Genomic DNA, 20,163 nt, shown 5'->3' on the forward strand with positions numbered 1-20,163 from the left:
CTGAAAGATATGATTCTGTGAGTGTGGCTTTGTCAGGCTGTTGCTTGACTCGTCTGAGGGACAGTCTCTCCCAATTTTGGCACAAGTCCCCAGATGTTCGTAAGGAGGACCTTGCAGGGTCGACTGGGCTTGGTTTGCCATTGTTGTGTCCAGTGCCTAGTGGTCTGTCCGGTTTTATTCTTATTATGACTTTTCGTAGCGAGATTTTACAACTGAGTGGCTTGCTGGGCCATTTCAGAGGGCAATTAAGAATCAACCACATTGCTGTGGGTCTGGAGTCACATATAGGCCAGACCTGGTAAGGACGGCAGGTTTCCTTCCTTAAAGGACATTAGTGAACCAGATGGGTTTTTACGACAATCCGGTAGTTTCGTGGCCACCATTACTGATACTAGTATTTTAATTCTAGATTTTTTATTTAATTAATTGAATTTAATTAATTAATTGAATTTAAATTCGCCAGCTGCCGTGGTGGGATTTGAACTCATGACTCCGGATTTTAGTCCAGGCCTCTGGATCACTAGTCCAGTAACATAACCACTATGCTACTGTACCCTATTTGACAGGTGTGTGGGGGGGAGACCCTCACTCGTTGCAGGAGGCCACTCTGTCACTTGGGACAAAGTTTGGCCTCCACCACCCTCCTCCAAACACAAAAAAATCACAAAATTGCAACCTCAACCCTGGCGTGTAGACACATTTACCTATGTTGCGGACCCTCTCAAACATACATCTTCCGGATGGGGGCTGCCATAGCTGCAGTCATGACCTCCTTGGAGGGCGAACAGCATCATCAGCCTCGCCGGCCACATCGTCCGCCTCTGACACGTGGCGCTCCACAACACAGTGCTGTGACACATCCACCTGCACAACAGGAGGGAGGGCAACCGCAGAGAGAGATGCGTCGCGGAAGGTACTACCCTCGCCAAAGGGTCTACAGACTGAGGCTCAACTTCCTGGATCTCTCTGAGGAGCAGTGCACACGGAGGCGCAGAGTCACTCGACATGTAGTCGTGGACACCTGCAGTCTCCTTGATGCTGAGCTGCTCCCGGCTGGCCCGAGCACCATCTTCTCTGCATCCTTCCAGGGTGCCACCGGGGACATCGCTGGCATCTCTCAGTCATCTGCACAAAACAGCCTTGCAAATACACCTACACCCACTCTGCAGTGACACATTGGGTGGCATCAGTTGTGGGTCTTCATGGTGATCCTCAGGAAAGGGCATTATTGCACAAACCAGACAAGATTTGCAAAGACGTGGCAGTATTGGTGATAACAATTTTTAATGTTTTTTTGCAAAAGAAACAAAAGTAAATCAAAAACCATGACATTTTGTCTTACACCCTTGTGCATCCCCTTTGTACTCACAAAACCTTCGCCTTACGTTTACAGGAACCCCTATGTGGTGCTACCCCCGTAGCTTCAGCAGAGGTAGTGGCAAGTTGCTCTTGTCCATGCCCTGACCAATGAGATGCTTTGCGCAGACGCTCTCTGGGTTTCGGAGCCCGTGAGGGCCCCTCCAAAGACTGCTCCATCTGCACCTGTGCAGGGGCAGACTCGACCACCTGGAGTGGGGGTAGCATTGCAGGTACTGGTTTAGAGGAGGGCAACTGGTGAGACGTTGGGAGCGCTTTGAGTGGCGTCCCCACTTCCATGTCCCCTTTCACCATCATCCCTCTCGTGGCCCAGGCCCGCATCATTCCTTCCACCCTGCTGGGCGACAGTTTGGAGGACATGTGTGAAGCCTTGGAAGGCCATTTGTAAGGTATCTATCAGCCTGTTTAAGGGGGCAGTATGTTGCTCACCCTGAATCTGAAGGCTAGCCTTTCCTCCATCGCAGTCATTCTCGCACTTACCCGCGACACTATCTCAGAGATGCCTTCACGTCCCTGTGACAGTATCTCAGAGATTCCCTCCCTTACCTGTGCCACCATTCCACTCATGCAGGAGTTGGACTCCTCCATCCTCTGTGCGATTGTGGAGAGTGCGCGTGGCAATTGTTCCAGTACCTCGGCAATGTGCTGCTGCCCCTCGATGACTCTCCTTTTTATGGCTGGCCCCCAGGGTTCAGCTTCTGGGTCCAGCTGAGCAGAGCCTGGAGAAGAGTGCTCCCAATGACGTGGACTCTCCACGGCTGCCCCTGCCACTAGGGTCTGCTCGTGCTCACATGTGCGTGGTGTTTCACCATGTGCAAGCCCAACTAAGTGAGGACGGGGACCCACCGAGGTGTGTGTATCTGCGCTGGTGGATGGCTGACTCAGATGTGACGATGCCCCCTCAGAGGCCGGCAGGTCCTCTGAGGATTCGCCCTCCGCCGTAACGGCGCTCGCAGATGGCCCTGCAAGAGAACAGAAAGCAATATTAAGCATGTGGACAGATGTTGAGGTGCTGCAGATGCCAAGTGATGCTAAGGTCATTCACTATCATGAAAGCTGAGTGTTCGATTTCTGTCACCAGCTGCTTGTGCGCTCCCAGTCTTGGCGTCTGCCACGGACAGGCACTCCGGCATCCGGCTTATTTTGAGTGCCTGCTGCTCCGCATCTGTTAAGGCCACCTGGTGTGGCGAGCTCCCTTCGGTCCTTGCCCTCTCCCGGGCATTCTGGCATCTCTTCTCCTATCAAGGCAAAACACAGAGAGGCGTGATTGAGTGATGGTTGCATAGTGACCCGCTGCATGCATTGGTGTGGGTGGGGGTGAGCGTGAGGGAGATGCATGGGAGGGTGTGTGTGAGACATAGCCATGAGATTGTACGAGGATTGGGTTGCGTGGTAGTGTTCGAATGGGAACAGGGGCGGTGAGTAAGTGCAGGCAAGGTGAGGATGATGGTTGAGTGGATGTGAGGAGTGATACGAGAGCGTGTGGTGGCAGTGCAGAAGGAGTTGTGTGGTGGTGGAGGTGATGTGGAAGACGGAGTGTGGGAGAATACGTAAGTATACTCACTTTGGCTGACCTGGTTAGGTCATTAAAGCGCTTCCTGCACTGGACCCAGGTTCGGCACACATTGCCGCTGCTGCTGACCTCCTTGGCCACCTCCAGCCAGGCCTTCTTGGTGGTGGAGGGAGGCAAACTCCTCCTATCCGATGGGAAAAAAAATTCCTTCTTCCTCCTCACCCCATCGAGCAGCACCTGGAGTGAGGAGTCAGAGAACCCATGATCCAAAATTGGTTCTTTGCTGCAGGAGGAACATTGGAGGACTGCCCCTTTAAATAGGGCTCCTCCTGCTGACAGCCTGTGATGCTGCACAGGTCTGGAACGGGAAACCCAGAAGCATGCGTAAGTACCTTCAATTAGGCTGTGATCACATGGGGAGCACCCTGAATTCACTGGGCGCATTACCCACGCGCCCAGTCGACTCCCCGCTGCCAACCCGCCTCCCTCCTAATATCGGGCCCGTAGTGTTTCAAAGCTGTGTCACCTCTATATATATATATATATATATATCTGTCAGCCGTGCCTCTCACCTTTGAGTCAGAAGGTCGTGGGTTCAAGTCCCACTCCAGTGACTTGAGCCCGTAATTTAGGCTGACGCTCCAGTGCAGTACTGAGAGAGTGCTGCACTGTCGTAGGTACCTTCTTTCAGATGAGACATTAAACCGAGGTTGCCATATGCCCTCTCAGGTGTATGTAAAAGATCCCCTGGCACTATTCGAAGATGATCAGAGGAGTTCTCCCCGGTGTCCTGACCAATATTTATCCCTCAACCAACATCACTAAAACAGATTATCTGGTCATTTATCTCATTACTGTTTGTGGGACCTTGCTATGTGCAAATTGGCTGCTGCGTTTCCTACATTACAACAGTAATTACACATCAAAAATACTTAATTGGCTGTAAGGCACTTTGGGACATCTTGAAGTCGTGAAAGGCGCTATATAAATGCAAGTCTTTCTTTTTTCTTTTAATACTAATAAGGCCATAATGCCCGAGGTATACAGGAAGTGAGTGTATCTTTTGTGATATGTTCCATCTTTAAAGGAGAAATTCTTTATGGACCGTGGGTAGAATTCTCCACCTACGATACCAGTGAATGATTGCACAGGGAAAGTTCTACACAAAATGGCTGCCTCTAACCAACAATTCTAAAATGGAGTATCAAGAGATGGCTGAGCTACTGATAAATGAATGGAAACGTCTCTTTATTTCATTTGGATTACAAGCAAGTGGCATCAGCTTTTACTCAGTTGCTAGCGCTCTTGCCTCTAAGCCAGATGGTTGTGGTTTGAGTCCCATATCAGGACTTGAGCACATAATCTAGGCCGACACTCCAGTACAGTACTGAGGGAGTGCTACATTAATGGAAGTGCTGTCCTTCAGCCAACATGCAGATTGCAGCTCAGTCGGCCCGTTCCAGCACTTTGGGTGAATGCTAAAAATCTCTCGTCCCTAGTTGAAGAAGAGCAGGGATTTTTCCCACTGTCCTGGCCAACTTTCTTCCTTCAGCCAGTGTCCCCCCGAAAACTGGCCGTTGCTCGATGTGGAATCTTGCTTTGTGCAAAATGGCTGCTGTGTTGTCTACATAAAAACAGTCACTGGGGTAATTTTGACTTTGTGGGTTAGTGTAAAACGGATGGTATAAAATCGACAGCCCGTTTTACATCTCTCCCCATTTTTATTTCTATTGACTTCACACTATCCCACAAAGTCAACATCTACCCCGCTGTATTTCAAAATAATTCATCATGTGTGAAGAGAGAAAAGTAATAAGCTGCCGTATAAATAGTTTTCTTTCGTTATAATGCACTTCCACTTTAATGATATGATGATAATTGTGCCAACAAATGAACGGTGGGGTCTAATTTATTTTGTCTTCTTTTGATTCAGGGAGTTCAAGGGTTTCCTGGTTATCCTGGTCTGCAGGTACTGGTTACATTGGTAAAAAGATGTGCAATTTTTCTTTTTAGACCTGTACTAAAGGACATGAGCCAGTTATTTATCTACATTGTGTTCTGAATTTTCAGGGAGAGGACGGTGTCCCCGGAATCCTTGGTGGGAGAGGACCTAAAGGAATAAGAGGGCGCAGGGTATGATATTTATTGTGTTCACCTAAAGTTCAAACCTTTTTAACCCCCCCGCCCCCCCCCCACCAACCAGATTTGGAAAGGCAGGTCCTTCTAGCAAAAAACAAAAGGGTTTTAAGAAGTTCCTCTCTGCTTGACAATAATTGAAGGCACCGTCACCGTAGCGATTCCTGGTTATAAGAGGACCCTGAATCTCGAACCGAGTTGCAGTCAGCTGTCCCAAGTAACGGGGTCGGTAGTCAGGGTAACAGATCGGTGAGCAGGAATGAGAGCCACCAATAATGATGATCAAAAAAACATGAGCACTAGCTACCGATAAAAGGGAAAAGCTGAACCAATCAAATCACTCCCCAAAATTAGGTGAACATGTTTCAATTCCCCCCACCCCCCCAAGCTGAAAATTTAATGGTAAAAGTAACATTTGTAACATAAGATCACAAAATAATGAACCAATTCTGCATAAAATGCTTATTCTCACTCACAGAAGTGGCTGGAAAATGTTGTAAATCCCTGAAAATAGTTTTCTCAAGAGAGGCCTGTTTCTGTGCCATGAGCCTGAGGCTCACTTTGAAGTATGTGGCTGAAGTTTGAGTTACTGAATTGGGCTTTGCTGATCATCCCTTCTGTAAATGCACATGTTTCTTATGATTAGTTGTTGTCTTTGTCAATCATGGCAAGACCCTCCCCCTTTTTCATTTTGGCTCCAAAAGGCAGTTCAGGATTCTGAGTGTGACGAACGATGGCAGAGCGTGCCTTCACTTGCTGTTTGTAAATCCTGCCCGTTGTACTGCAGTGACCTTTAGAATAATACATTCTCCATTACAATGGTATAACACTGCTGTCTTTTTAAAACTGTGTATCAACAAGCTTAGCATGAGGACTGCCACAAGAAATCCATGTTACATTGCATCTAACACATGTTTTGCCCCTCACACTCCTGACACCATACAAGAAAGATCATACTTTTTTTTATGATTGCTTTGCATCTGTAACAAGAAAGAAAACTAGTTATTTAATACTGGGTGCATTTGATCTGGAGCATAAAATTTACAAACATTTTCTAATTTGCACAGTTCTCTTACGAGGAACAATTAAGCTCTTATTGACTTGAGCTTTGTTCGCTTGCTTTATGGCCTTAGCAACAGAATAGTACAGTATACTTTTAATTTAAAATCCTTACTTCAAATTATCCTATAATTCAAGGTTTCTTAGCATTAAATTCCTACTTTCTTATGTTATTTACATTGCTTAATTAAAATTATTGGAGAATTCGAATTAATGCAAATACAAAGAGATAATACTTAGTAAATTTTGTCACTGATCTGGAGCCTGGAGTTTACCGGCTCTTACAACTGGCCTCTAGTTGGTGTTATTAGTTTACAAGTAGATACAATGACCTGCATTTGCCTATTTAGAGCAATGGCCTTAAAGGGACATGCTAGGTTAGCAACTAAATATCACAAATGTGTCCCAGACCCCAGACAACTTGCGAGTGATGCCACGGGAGATCCACTAATATATGTAAGGTGTTGTATCCAGCGTACAATCTGTCCATCACATCAGGCAACACACTTGATATGCAAAGTATGTGCATCCCTCCCACACTTCCATCCCAGCAACCACCCTCCCCCAGCAACAGCGGAACATATGACTCATCATGAGCAACGCCAGTATATATAAAAGCCTTGCATCTAGCGTGTACCCATCACATTCCAGAAACCACACATCAAAGTGTCATGCCTTGTTACAGAGGAACAGCGAAACAAATGCAGTGCCTGACTTGGACTCTGAAATATGCAAACAGTTTGCAATCGCTCTCTGACTGACCTCAGCAGCTTCTAAGCAGAGTTACTTGAATCTTGCGTATTTAGGGCTGTGGCCTTAAAGGGACAGGCCAGATGTTTAAGCAGCTAAACATCGTAACACTGCTCCAGACCCCACACTGCTTGTGAGATCTGAAATTTCACTAAAACATGAATTTAAATATTTACTGTATTTAGAAGCCAGTGTGGGTAAGGATATTTTAAAGAAGTGAGAGTTCTTCAGTGTTTTAAATGAATATAAATTGACCTTTCTGTTTCAGGGGGACTCTGGCCGTTCTGGTGAACTGGGAGCTGCAGGAGAAGCAGGACCTCCAGGAGCACGGGTAAGGTTCTCGGCTACTTGGGCAGTAGAAAACGGAATGCCTTGTTGCTAAATATCTCCAGTGATTGTGCCATTTGTTTATCATTCATATTCTATTTACAAATCTAATAATGCTTGAGATTACGAAAGGAATGTTTTTCCAATTAAGAAAAATAGAACAAAACAGCTGTCCAAGCAAAGCTGTGAGAAGGTTCTAGAAATTCAGTCTGGGTAGAAATATTTTTCTGTACATGAAACTCAGCATCCTTTGCCTGTTTAAAGTAATTGCTCAAAGTCTGCTAAAGTTGATTTTATTCCTGATTTTGGATAATTTTATGCAATTTTTTTTTCATTATTCCCCCCTAGCAATACTATGCTACTTTGCTGTTCCCACAAGCCAAGGGAAGTGTTGTATTTGAAGCTCATTTATAAAATCGGTGCTCGTGATACCTATTGTTCTACTGTACGTTACAACCAGGTGTGTCAAAAGGAGCAGACACTCTGTAGAATTGCAAACGTAACAAGGTAGAAATATAGGAACAGGAGTGTCGACCATTTAGATCCTCCAGCCTGTTCCACCATTCAGTTAGATCATGGCTGATCTCTTAATACTCTTGCCTAACAAAAATCTCTGTTACAAAATGCGTGACATCTGACTCACCGCGAGCAATGCCATGGGAGAGCTGCTAGTAATATAATATAATAATTGCGATCTATCTCGTGCCCATTTTCTGTCACACTTTCTTTTATAATAAAGACAGTCATTTGGAATGTGCAGAGTCCCTCAATAATTCAAACGACATTAACTGACTTAGGGGCCAGAATGTCTGTAACCTCTGACCTTGACAATCGCATTTTTCTTTAGCCTGGGTTCTGAACTGCAGCCCAAAGAACAATTAATTCTGACTTCAACCAATGTTTAGTTGACAGTAATTAGACTTTGTGGCTATAGAAGGATATAGCCTCACCTTAGCAGCAGACTAATATATTATGCGTTACATGGTGCGACATTTCACCCTAATTAAACAGCACACCATTCAATGAACAATGCCAAGGGGGATCCACTAGTGGTAATAAACGACACCACTTGTAAATTATAATGTATGAATAAAAAATAATACGATGAACACAAACATCAATAATCAGGAAAGATGCTGGTATGATTTTTTGAGTATAATAATGTGATATTTATATGGATGTATTGTGAACCAATATCCTACGGGAAAATACTTGGACCCATAAAACATTTTGGGACTTTTTTGACCATTTTTCAATAGAAAAGATTGGAAAAGGAGTTTCCCTAAATGTTGTGTTGTGTCTAATATGATAAATAGTTAACATCCTACTGAGCTAGCTTTGATGTTGTTCCCCAGTAACTGTAAATAAACACCAATTTGTTCATTTATCCCGACAACCTCACACCCATTGTGTTGGGAAGTTGCTGATGCTGGGCAGCAAGAGATAAAACACAGAGACAGATAGAGGCTTTTAAAAAAAAGAATGTTGTGCAGCAGCAATAGGGTGCGAGAAAGTTGGAGTGTGGGAGAGAATGGTCGGATATTATCTTGTTTGAGTCAGGTAAGGTGAACCACTAATGTGGGAAAGCATGGCGCCTTTTTAATTTAATACTATTAGATGGAGATAAGTTGTACTGTATGAATGAAGTGAGTCTGTTCACAAATCGCTGTTCTGTAATTTCATCTTACTGTGAAAAAGCAGCTTATCGATTCGGATCAGGCCTCATCTTACCTGATTAGTGTTTGATTGGTTCAGAGAGATTGAAACAGTACCTGTGTGGAAACCACGAATATCTGGTTCAAGTCATAAGGAGATATTGTCACAAGCCTGGGATACCCTATCATACAAGTAGATGTAGGGCAGAGTGAGTCAACTCCCAGAACAGTAAAACATTCCGATCACTTATTGGAGCGACTGACCTCACTGAACCCTAGAAGGGGGTCTGTGGCAGACTCGAATTCACCATAAGGAGCAATTGCAACTTATTGCTGTGTGGTTGAAGGTGTAGAGGTTGAGTAGTTATATGATGTTATTGCAATGTTGTTCTTTATGGAGTTAGTTTACTTACAAGCATCCACTAGAGGAGACTAGCTGCTGCTCTACACCAGAAACTATGATCTGTAATTCTCACTTTTAATAAATATATCTTATTGTTAGGGATCCCAGTTCTCAGAGATTTGTTTGGATTTTGGTGATTTATCGAGTTTTGACAATTTTCTTTTTTATTCGCTGGTAATACCAGCCCGAAAGCATTTAAATTCGGGCTTTGAAAAAGCTTCTGTTAGTTTTATGGATGAAAGGGTCAAGCAACGCAAAATGGGGAAAAGAGGCAAAAACAGCAATCAGTAAAATCAAACTGTAGAAGTAAGAATTTACATTGGCCTATTTAGAGTTATTAGTGGAGTTTGCAATATTAACGTGTTTGTATGATATTCTTCTGTCCACTGTTTTTTAACAGAAGCGTTAACTTTAATGAAATAAAATAACTAACTACAAAATAAATAGGTTAACGCCTGTTGAAATAACACAGGAATGTCACACAAATGTAAAGGGTATGTTAATATTGCAAAGCTTGATGTTGAGGCTCTTGTTCATAAATTGAGCTTGCAATAAATCCTGACGTACGTTTTAATTGCTTACATGGACATTCTTCTTTTTCTGACCAATAAGGATTTTAGTCTGGGACAGTAACCTTTCAACTTGACCCTGACAAGATCACAGTCTGGACAATTCAGGCCACCGTTCATGTTTTCCTTGCTAGAATGGATGGACGTGAAGATCTTCCTTGTAGGGTTGGGCTCAACAAGCTGAACCCAACCTCGGCGACATTGAAACGATGAAAAATAAACTTGTCATAACCACCATCTGATCTAAAAGGCCAAGGAGAAAATATGTCTTTGTCTAATTAATAGGGGAAAGGGAAGACTGATATTAGTTGGATTACTGCAGTTACAATGATCACCCACCATCTCATTTATTAAATATTTTCGATTACTTGAATTCATAGGAATTTATCTATAGGGAAAGCTGACTGAACAAGTTTGTGAAAGATTGTGCTGATAAAGTATATTTTAAGCCATTACCACATAATGAACAGGCAGCAACAATGTACAATCTCAGTGTGAGAGAGTTAACACAATGCCAACAGGATCAGCTCTTCTTTGAGACCAAGTTAGAAATCATTAGAGGAGAAGTCAATAACGCCCAAAACCGGGTGCGGGTATCGCGATCTGCGATTAACCTGCGCCCCGTGCTTCCGTCGCAGGCAGGGCTCGGCATTCGTCTTGCCAGAGCATTTACCTCAGCCAAGTTTTAAAAACCTGCATTGATACGAGGATTGAATGACATTCACACTTTCCACCAGCAGGGGGAGCCCGAATCTCTTAAAGGCAGTCTGTCTTTCTGACAGCCAGCCAAAATCTCTTAAAGGTAGCAGGTACCTGTAATTTGCTAAAAATAACAGTCTGCTGTCTGCACGGAGTCTGAACGGAGATCAGACATCACGCACGTAAAACACAGATGCAGGTCCCGTCCCTATTTTTACAAACTGTTGAGATATTTTCAAACTTTGAATAAAGGTTGCGCATCACTAAATCCCACATCCTCCAATCTGCATGCCACATCTCAGCAATTTGCCAGTCCAAGTTTGTACCAGGCCTGCGAGAGTGCGTGCACCAAGGTTCTCTGCTAATGCACTAGAGGCCTTGGTGCAAGAGGTGGACAAAAGGAGGGACATCCTATATCTGCAGGATTGGGGGGTGGGGAGGGGGACAAGAGGCCCTCCAGACATATACTCGAAAGGCAGTGGGAGGCAGCGGGGGACGAAGTCAATGCCAGGCGCACAACGTCATGAACATGGATGCAGTGCAGGAAGAAGTTCAATGCTTTGACACGAGTGGTCAAGGTGAGTGAGGTCAACTGTCAAGTGGCGTCTCCTACCAACTGCACCTCTCTACACCCCCATCACCCACATACCAACAAACTCTTTCCATCAGTACTCAACTCTTCCAGTCAGATGCTTCCTCTCACCATTACGCATTATCACTGTTGCAAGCCACAACCCACAGGCCACACACAGGCACATCACCCAAACACACGTCCCGCATTCTTGCAGGAGAAGGTGGCGCATAACAGGTAGGCAGCAAGTGGCAGTGGCGTTTAGCTTCTCGAGCCTGTTCCGCCATTCATTGAGAACATGGTTGATCTGTGACCTAACTCCATATCCCTTAATACCCTTGGTTCACAGAAATCTATCAATCTCAGATTTAAAATTCACAAGTGAGCTAGCATCAACTGCCATTTGCAGAAGAGCGTTCCAAACTTCTCCCACGGTTTGTGTGTAGAAGCTTTTGCTAATTTCATTCCTGCCCGTCCTGGCTCTAAATGTTAGGCTATGATCCCTCATCCTCGTCTTCAAATATTGGTGACCTCCAAAAACAGTTACAAATGCATCAGCAGCCAGAAGCAATAATCCAGCCACTAACCTGTAAATCCTGCATGGTCCCTTTAAATAGCACTGGTGGGGGTCCTCCAGGCTCTTTAAGACATTTTTAAAAGGAGAGACCGAGAGCGGGAGGAGAGTCTGAGAGCTGAACGCAGTGTAAATCTAAGGCAAGTCATGGCAGCAGAGCTCACACCCGTGATATGCTCCTCCTGCACTATGTGGGAAGTCATGGACACTACCAGTGTCCCTGGTGACCATGTGTGCAGGAAGTGTGTCCAGCTGCAGCTACTGGCTAACCGCATTTCAGAGCTTGGAGCTGTGGGTGGATTCACTGTGGAGCATCCTTGATGCTGAGACTATCGTGGATAGCATGTTCAGTGAGGTGGTCACACCGCAGGTAAAGATTACGCAGGCAGAAAGGAAATGGTGACCGCCAGGCAGAGTAAAAGGACTAGGCAGGTAGAGCAGGAGTCCCCTGGGGCCATCTCCCTCTCAAACAGATATACCGCTTTGGATACTGTTGGGGGAGATGACTTATCTGGGGAAAGCAGCAAGAGCCAAGTTCGTGGCACCACGGGTGGCTCTGCTGCACAGGAGGGGAGGAAGAAGAGTGGCAGGGCTATAGTGATAGGGGATTCAATTGTAAGGGGAACAGATAGGCGTTTCTGCGGCCGCAAACATGACTCCAGGATGGTATGTTGCCTCCCTGGTGCTAGGGTCAAGGATGTCACGGAACGGCTGCTGGGCATTCTGGAGGGGGAGGGTGAACAGCCAGTAGTCGTGGTCCATATAGGTACCAATGATATAGGTAAAAAAAGGGATGAGGTCCTGCAAGGTGAATTTAAGGAGTTAGGAGATAAATTAAAAAGCAGGACCACAAAGGTAGTGATCTCAGGATTACTACCAGTGCCACGTGCTAGTGAGTATAGGAACAGGAGAATAGACAGGATGAATGTGTGGCTGCAGGGATGGTGTAGGAGGGAGGGATTTAGATTCCTGGGACATTGGGACCGGTTCTGGGGAAGGTGGGACCTGTACAAGCGGGACGGGTTACACCCGAGCAGGACCGGGACCAATGTCCTCAAGGGGGTGTTTGCTAGTGCTGTTGAAGAAGGTTTAAACTAGAGTGGCAGGGGGATGGGAACCAGAGTGGGGAGTCAGAAGGGAATAAAGTTGAGAGCAGCAAGAGAGGGGAAGACCCAGGGGAAATTTACAATACAAATAGTACAAACAGTTGTTCAAGAACAAGTGAAAGGGAAAAGTGTAGAGCAGCAGAAAGAAAGTGTACTTTAGGCACTACACATAAAGTGAAAACTAGAAGGCGTAAGGCAATTAACCCAGCATCAAAGCTGAAGGTCAGGCTAAGGTGTGTGGCCCAACTAAGAGTTCTATATATAAATGCACGGACTGCATTTATAAGGAATAAATTAAATGAACTACAGGTTCAAATTCAAATTGGAGGGTATGACATGATAGCCAATACTGAGACATGGCTGCAGGATGGTCAGGATTGGGAACTAAATATACCGGTTTATAAGGTCTACAGGAGAGATAGGGAAAATGGAAGAGGGGGAGGAGTAGCTTTAATGATTAGAGATGAAATCACTTCAATGATAAAGGAGGATATAACGAGAGGTAAGCAGCCAACAGAGACGTTATGGGTTGAATTGAGAAATAGGAAAGGATCTAAGACTATAGTGGGAGTTGTATATAGGACCCCTCGCAGCAGCTCTGAAGTGCTAGGTTGTATAAATGCAGAGATTAGACAAGCATGTAAGAAAGGCATAGTGGTCTTAATGGGGGACTTTAACCTTCACATAGATTGGGAAAAGCAGACTAGCAACTGTCAGAAAGGTAGTGAATTTCTTGAGTGTGTCCGGGATAGTTTTCTGCAGCAGTATGTCCTAGAGGCAACAAGGGTGCAAACCATACTAGATTTAGTAATGAGTAATGAACCAGATTTAGTTAACAGCTTAACTGTGCGCGAACATCTATCCAATAGCGATCATAACATGATCGAGCTCAATGTAGTGTTTGAAAAGGAAAAAAGTGAATCAGCTGCTAAGATTCTAGACTTGGGTAAGGCCGACTTCAATGGGATGAGACAGAGACTGTCCACAGTAAACTGGGCAAATCTGTTAATGGGTAAAACGACTGATGATCAGTGGTAAATGTTTAAAGAAACATTTAACGTGATACAGAATCGGTTTACACCCCTGAGGGGCAAGAACTCCCTACTAGCCAAAAAAAACAGCCATGGACAACTAAAGAGGTAAGGGACAGTATAAGATATAAGGAAAGGGCATACAAAAAGGCAAAAAATGGCACAGATCCTGGCGAATGGGAAAGATACAAAGGTTCACAAAACAGATAGTAAGAGCTACAAAAAGAGAGTATGAAAAGAAACTCGCAAGGGATATCAAAACCAATACGAAGAACTTTTATAGTTATATTAGGAAAAAGAGCGTGGTCAGGAGCAGTGTTGGCCCCTTAAAAACAGAAAGTGGGGATATTGTCAATGACAACGGGGAAATAGCGGACATGTTGAACAATTACTTTGCGTCAGTATTTACAGTCGAAAAAGGGGACAGCATGCCGGAAATCCCAAGAACTCTAATATTGAATCGGGGACAGGTTCAATATTAACATTAACATAAGTAAAGCAACAGTAATGAAGAAAATAACAGCACTAAAGAGTGACAAATCCCCAGGACCAGATGGTTTCCATCCCAGGGTTTTAAAGGAAGTAGGTGAGCACATTGCAGATGCCCTAACTGTAATCTTTCAAAGTTCTCTAGATTCAGGAACTGTCCCTCTAGATTGGAAAATTGCACATGTCACTCCGCTTTTTAAGAAAGGAGAGAGAGGGAAATCAGCGAATTATAGACCAGTTAGCCTAACATCTGTTGTGGGGAAAATGCTGGAGTCTATAATTAAGGATAGGGTGACTGAACACCTCAAGAATTTTCAGTTAATCAGAGAGAGCCAGCATGGATTTGTGAAAGGTAGGTCGTGCCTGACAAACCTGATTGAATTTTTTGAAGAGGTGACTAAAGTAGTGGACAGGGGAATGTCAATGGATGTTATTTATATGGACTTCCAGAAGGCATTTGATAAGTCCTACATAAGAGACTGTTGGCTAAGATAGAAGTCCATGGAATTGAGGGAAAAGTACGGACTTGGTTAGGAAGTTGGCTGAGTGAAAGGCTACAGAGAGTAGGGATAATGGGCAGGTACTCACATTGGCAGGATGTGACTAGTGGAGTCCCGCAGGGATCTGTCTTGGGGCCTCAATTATTCACAATATTTATTAACGACTTAGATGAAGGCATAGAAAGTCTCATATCTAAGTTTGCCGATGACACAAAGATTGGTGGCATTGTAAGCAGTGTAGATGAAAACATAAAATTACAAAGCGATATTGATAAATTAGGTGAATGGGCAAAACTGTGGCAAATGGAATTCAATGTAGACAAATGTGAGGTCATCCACTTTGGATCAAAAAAGGATAGAACAGGGTACTTTCTAAATGGTAAAAAGTTAAAAACAGTGGATGTCCAAAGGGACTTAGGGGTACAGGTACATAGATCATTGAAGTGTCATGAACAGGTGCAGAAAATAATCAATAAGGCTAATGGAATGCTGGCCTTTATATCTAGAGTACAACAGTTATGCTGCAGCTATACAAAACCCTGGTTAGACCGCACCTGGAGTACTGTGAGCAGTTCTCGGCACCGCACCTTCGGAAGGACGTATTGGCCTTGGAGGGAGTGCAGCATAGGTTTACTAGAATGATACCCGGACTTCAAGGGTTAAGTTACGAGGAGAGATTACACAAATTGGGGTTGTATTATCTGAAGTTTCGATGGTTAAGGGGTGATCTGATCGAAGTTTATAAGATATTAAGGGGAACGGATAGGGTGGATAGAGAGAAACTATTTCCGCTGGTTGGGGATTCTAGGAGTAGGGGGCACAGTCTAAAAATTAGAGCCAGACCTTTCAGGAGCGAGATTAGAAAACATTTCTACACACAAAGGGTGGTAGAAGTTTGGAACTCTCTTCCGCAAACGGCAATTGATAGTAGCTCAATTGCTAAATTTAAATGTGAGATAGATAGCTTTTTGGCAACCAAAGGTATTAAGGGATATGGGCCAAAGGCGGCAGGTATATGGAGTTACATCACAGATCAGCCATGATCTTATCAAATGGTGGAGCAGGCACAAGGGGCTGAATGGCCTACTCCTGTTCCTATGTTTAGATGGTCACGGTTAAGGCAGTGCATTGAGTGGAGCCAAATGCCAGGAGTGCAACAAAGGTGTCTATCATTTTAAATCAGCATTGCACATTGATCAAATGCATTTTCTCCCTACTTTACATGATGCCAGCGTTCGTTACTTGCGCATGTGCTGAACCCTTTACCAAGATGGCGTCCAGCACATGTCCCAATTTAGCGCCCCATGTTACTGAGGTCCATCTGGCAATTTAAAGAGTGATGATATGGTCTGAATCTTCTTCTAAGCAGATGTGAAATTGAGCTTAAACCTTCTGGCGAGTGGAAAATACTCATTCCAATACAAATGAACTTTACCCAGATCAGCGTTGTAGGAGGTCAGTGCGATTTGACTGCATCACCTGGTGTGAAGCAGAGTAAGGATATGAGAAGAACTCCACAATTGGCCAGTAGTGTAGCCCGTTGATATTCCATTGCACTCTGATGTGTGGTAGGAAGCCAAGAGCTCAAATCTCTGATACCCCACAATGTGATATCCTGGAATCATAGAATCATAGAAAGGTTACAGCACGGAAGGATGCCATTCGGCCCATCGAGTCCGCGCCTGCTCTATGCAAGAGCAGTCCAGCTAGTCCCACTCCCCAGCCCATCCCTGTAGCCCTGCAAATTTTTTCCTTTCACGTACTTATCAAGTTCCCTTTTGAAGGCCATGATTGAATCTGCCTCCACCACCCCCTCGGGCAGTGCATTCCAGATCCTAACCACTCGCTGTGTAAAAAAGCTTTTTCTCATGTTTGGTTCTTTTGCCAATCACCTTAAATCTATGTCCTCCAATTCTTGACCCGTCCGCCAATGGGAACAGTTTCTCTCTATCTACTCTGTCTAGACCCTTCATGATTCCTGAATGGGGATGCGCTGGGGCAGCAATTCCGCAAGGGGAAAGAAATATTAGCTTGTGGAACAACCTATTCTGCTCTCAAACAGCTCCAAGTGAACCTTTTATAAAACACTAGTTCGGCCACAACTGGAGTATTGTGTCCAGTTCTGGGCACCGCACTTTAGGAAGGATGTGAAGGCCTTAGAGAGGGTGCAGAAGAGATTTACTAGAATGATTCAAGGGATGAGGGACTTTAGTTATGTGGATAGACTGGAGAAGCTGGGATTGTTCTCCTTGGAACAGAGACGGTTGCGAGGAGATTTGATAGAGGTATTTAAAATCATGAAGGGATTAGACAGAGTAGATAGAGAGAAATTGTTCTCATTGGCAGAAGGGTCAAAGACCGAGGACATAGATTTAAGGTGATTGGCAAAAGAACCAAAGGTGACATAAGAAAAAACTTTTTTACACCGCGAGTGGTTAGGATCTGGAATGTATTGCCCGAGGGGGTGATGGAGGCAGATTCAATCGTGGCGTTTAAACGGGAACTGGATAAATACTTGAAAGGAAAAATTTTGCAGGGCTACAGGGATAGGGGCGGGGGAGTGGGACTAGTTGGATTGCTCTTGCATAGAGCCGGCACGGACTCGATGGGCCGAATGGCCTCCTTCTGTGCTGTATCCTTTCTATGATTCTATGATTCAAGTGGCCAGTTAAAGAGTGATACTGACAGAGGCCCAGGAGTGAGTTGCTTGCTTGGCCTTTCAGCTGAGGAATGACTTATGACGGGGAACTAAAATGGTGGGTGGGAGGGCTGAATTTTAAAATGAAGAGAATTCTCTTTGCCATCTGACAATCTTACATTTTTTGTTCTACGTTGCATAAGATTAGACAGACCATTGTATTCAACGTACAGAGGAACAGCCTTGTGCGGAGTGGGTTGTGGCTGAAGCATTAGCCGTAATAATAATTGATAGCCCTATCTCCCACTCACACTCCCTTTGAGCAAGGCCTTTCCACTGAGAGGGTGAGAATGCCCCTCAATCCCAATATTGCTCATGTATGAATATAAAGGCAAAACTGGGTTTTAATTTTCTTTAAGGATCTTTCCATTTCCTTGTCATTTCAGGGCCTCAAAGGGCCACCGGGGATCACACCTCTGAAAGTAAGTTATTTCTGTGCACATGGTCAAGTGCAATTTCACACCAAATCAGAATTTAATGCCAGTTACCAGATGCTGAATTCTCCATTTTTCTATTGCAGCCATGTGAACTTGTATCATATGTTCGAGATAACTGCCGTAAGTAGCTAAATTAAGTCGCAACCTTTCAAAAACAAAATTGTTAGTTTTAATAAGTTCTAAGCTGTACACCATAATAAGATGTGACTTGATATCTTTGGGATGTCTACAGGATAATAAATAAATTGGAGTTTGTAATATTGTAAAACATTGAGGTATTCAGGTGACCAATCGCCCAGGTGCAATCCTGATAAAAGCAAAGATTATGAGATACCTTTTATGTAACTAAAGTTCACCTCTGCAGTGATACATACTTTTTAAACTGTGGTGCTTGTATTCAAAGGAAATAATTATAGACTTTTCCCCCTTGTTTTCTCCCTGCAGCCTGCTGTTCAACAGGTCAGTGTTCTTTCCTTCGTTTATAATTCACTTATCATACCTTTTTATTTGTTTGCTAATTGTTTGAGTGCGTGACCTTTTGTTTCAGGAGGAACAGATTGTCCCGTGTACCCAACTGAGCTGGCCATTGCTTTGGACGTGTCTGCAGATATCACACAAACTATATTTGAAAGAATAAAGAGGATGGCCATCAATTTTGTGCAGGATCTTAAAATCGCAGGGAGTACTTGCCCAGCAGGAGCCCGCGTGGCAATTCTTACCTACAATTCCATGGCAAAAACATTCATCCGATTCTCGGACTTCAGGACAAAGCAGAAACTTCTGGAAGGACTTCAGAATCTAGCTTATGAGAGGTCAACCAGCAGGCGGAATATTGGCGCAGCGATGAGGTTCGTTGCAAGAAATACTTTCAAGCATCTTCGTGGTGGCCTTCTTGTCAGGAAAGTAGCGGTATTTTTTACCAATGGTCCGTCTCAAGAAACGTCAGTGATCACAACAGCTGCCCTGGAGTTCAGCGCCTTGGACATCACTCCAGTCATCATTTCTTTTGATAATGTCCCTGAAATTCAACGTGCCTTCGAGGTAAGAGAATTATCTGTATGATATATTAAAAATGTTACACCTATACGCATTTCCGTCAACTTTTTCTATTACAAATTCCTATGCCCGCATTTATAATGTAAACTGTAATTGCGCCCTCCTGCCAGTGGCGGTGCTGCAGTGCCACGACTGGTGGGATGGTGTAATTACAACATGACAAGTTTACATAGCCAGTTTCCATTATAAATATGGACAGAGCAATTTATAACGATAATACAAAAATAAGGTCAGACTGTATGACTTTGAAATGGGGACTGAATTACGTTATAATTCCATTTAATTATTCCCCACTTCACCTGAAGAGTACACTTGCTCGACTCCCCACATCCAATGCCACAGTAGATCGACTAGTATTTTAATATTTTTTGGCATTTAAAATACAAGGAGTACACTTAAAGGGGAGGGACTGTCCAGGGATCGTATTTATTGTTCACTTCATAATTAAAAAAATGTACATAGGTTTAAAAAAACAGTTGATTTTCAATTTTGTCAATTTTCTTACATGATTCTCACCCTGTTGCACCGTTCTGTGATGTCACTGAAGGAGAGGAGCCCAAATTTGTCCTGGAGCAGATCCATTGTTAACAATGGGGTGAAGAGCCCATCGAAAGCTGTGCAACACTGGGGACTGTTTGGGTTATACAGTACTACTGTCACCACAGAGCAGCCTAGTAGGGAGGGAGGGAATCCTGACTTGGGGTGCCTTCACCCAGGTAAAAGGTCATTCAGAGCCTTTTTGTTCCCTCCAGTATTTTGTGGGTGGGAAACTGGCTTAAAGAAAGAGAGCAGCAAGTGGTTATTTGTGGAGTATCATTAGAAAAGCGGGAAGTACTGAGTGACTGATGGCTCAGTGCAGTACTGAGGGAGCAGTGTACGGGTCGGAGGTATTTCTTTCGGATGAGACGTTAAATCAAGACCCCCCCCAGCCCTCCCCCTGTCTGCTCAGGTGAATGTGAAAGATCCCACAGCTCCATTTGAAGAAAAGAAGGGAGTCCTGGCCGACATTTATCCCTGTGCCCAAATTGTCTGCATTGGCTGAGCAGCGCTTTGGGGGCGTACTCGGGATGTGAAAGGGGCTGTATCAATGCAAACTGTTTTCTTTTAGAGTATCATAGGGATTGGTGCTGGGATCCCTACGAAGCCAGGGAGGGAAGTAGAGTCAGGAGAAACAGGCAGCAACCTACAGAATGAGTTAGCTACAAGAATGAGT

At 44.3% G+C, this 20,163-nt stretch overlaps 1 protein-coding gene across 1 annotated transcript in view; it reads left to right on the top strand.

The window, feature by feature from the left end:
* LOC137335649 (collagen alpha-6(VI) chain-like) overlaps positions 1-20,163 on the top strand; it is a 136,438-nt gene that overhangs the window by 104,151 nt on the left and 12,124 nt on the right. Inside the window, exons 28-34 of the mRNA XM_068000943.1 lie at positions 4,824-4,859; positions 4,961-5,023; positions 7,104-7,166; positions 17,844-17,879; positions 17,978-18,014; positions 18,339-18,353; positions 18,442-18,935. Of these exons, the coding sequence (XP_067857044.1) occupies positions 4,824-4,859; positions 4,961-5,023; positions 7,104-7,166; positions 17,844-17,879; positions 17,978-18,014; positions 18,339-18,353; positions 18,442-18,935 (744 nt within the window). The remainder of the gene's footprint in view (positions 1-4,823; positions 4,860-4,960; positions 5,024-7,103; positions 7,167-17,843; positions 17,880-17,977; positions 18,015-18,338; positions 18,354-18,441; positions 18,936-20,163) is intronic.

This window comes from Heptranchias perlo, chromosome 2, assembly GCF_035084215.1.
Source record: "Heptranchias perlo isolate sHepPer1 chromosome 2, sHepPer1.hap1, whole genome shotgun sequence".
Classification (NCBI taxonomy): domain Eukaryota; kingdom Metazoa; phylum Chordata; class Chondrichthyes; order Hexanchiformes; family Hexanchidae; genus Heptranchias; species Heptranchias perlo.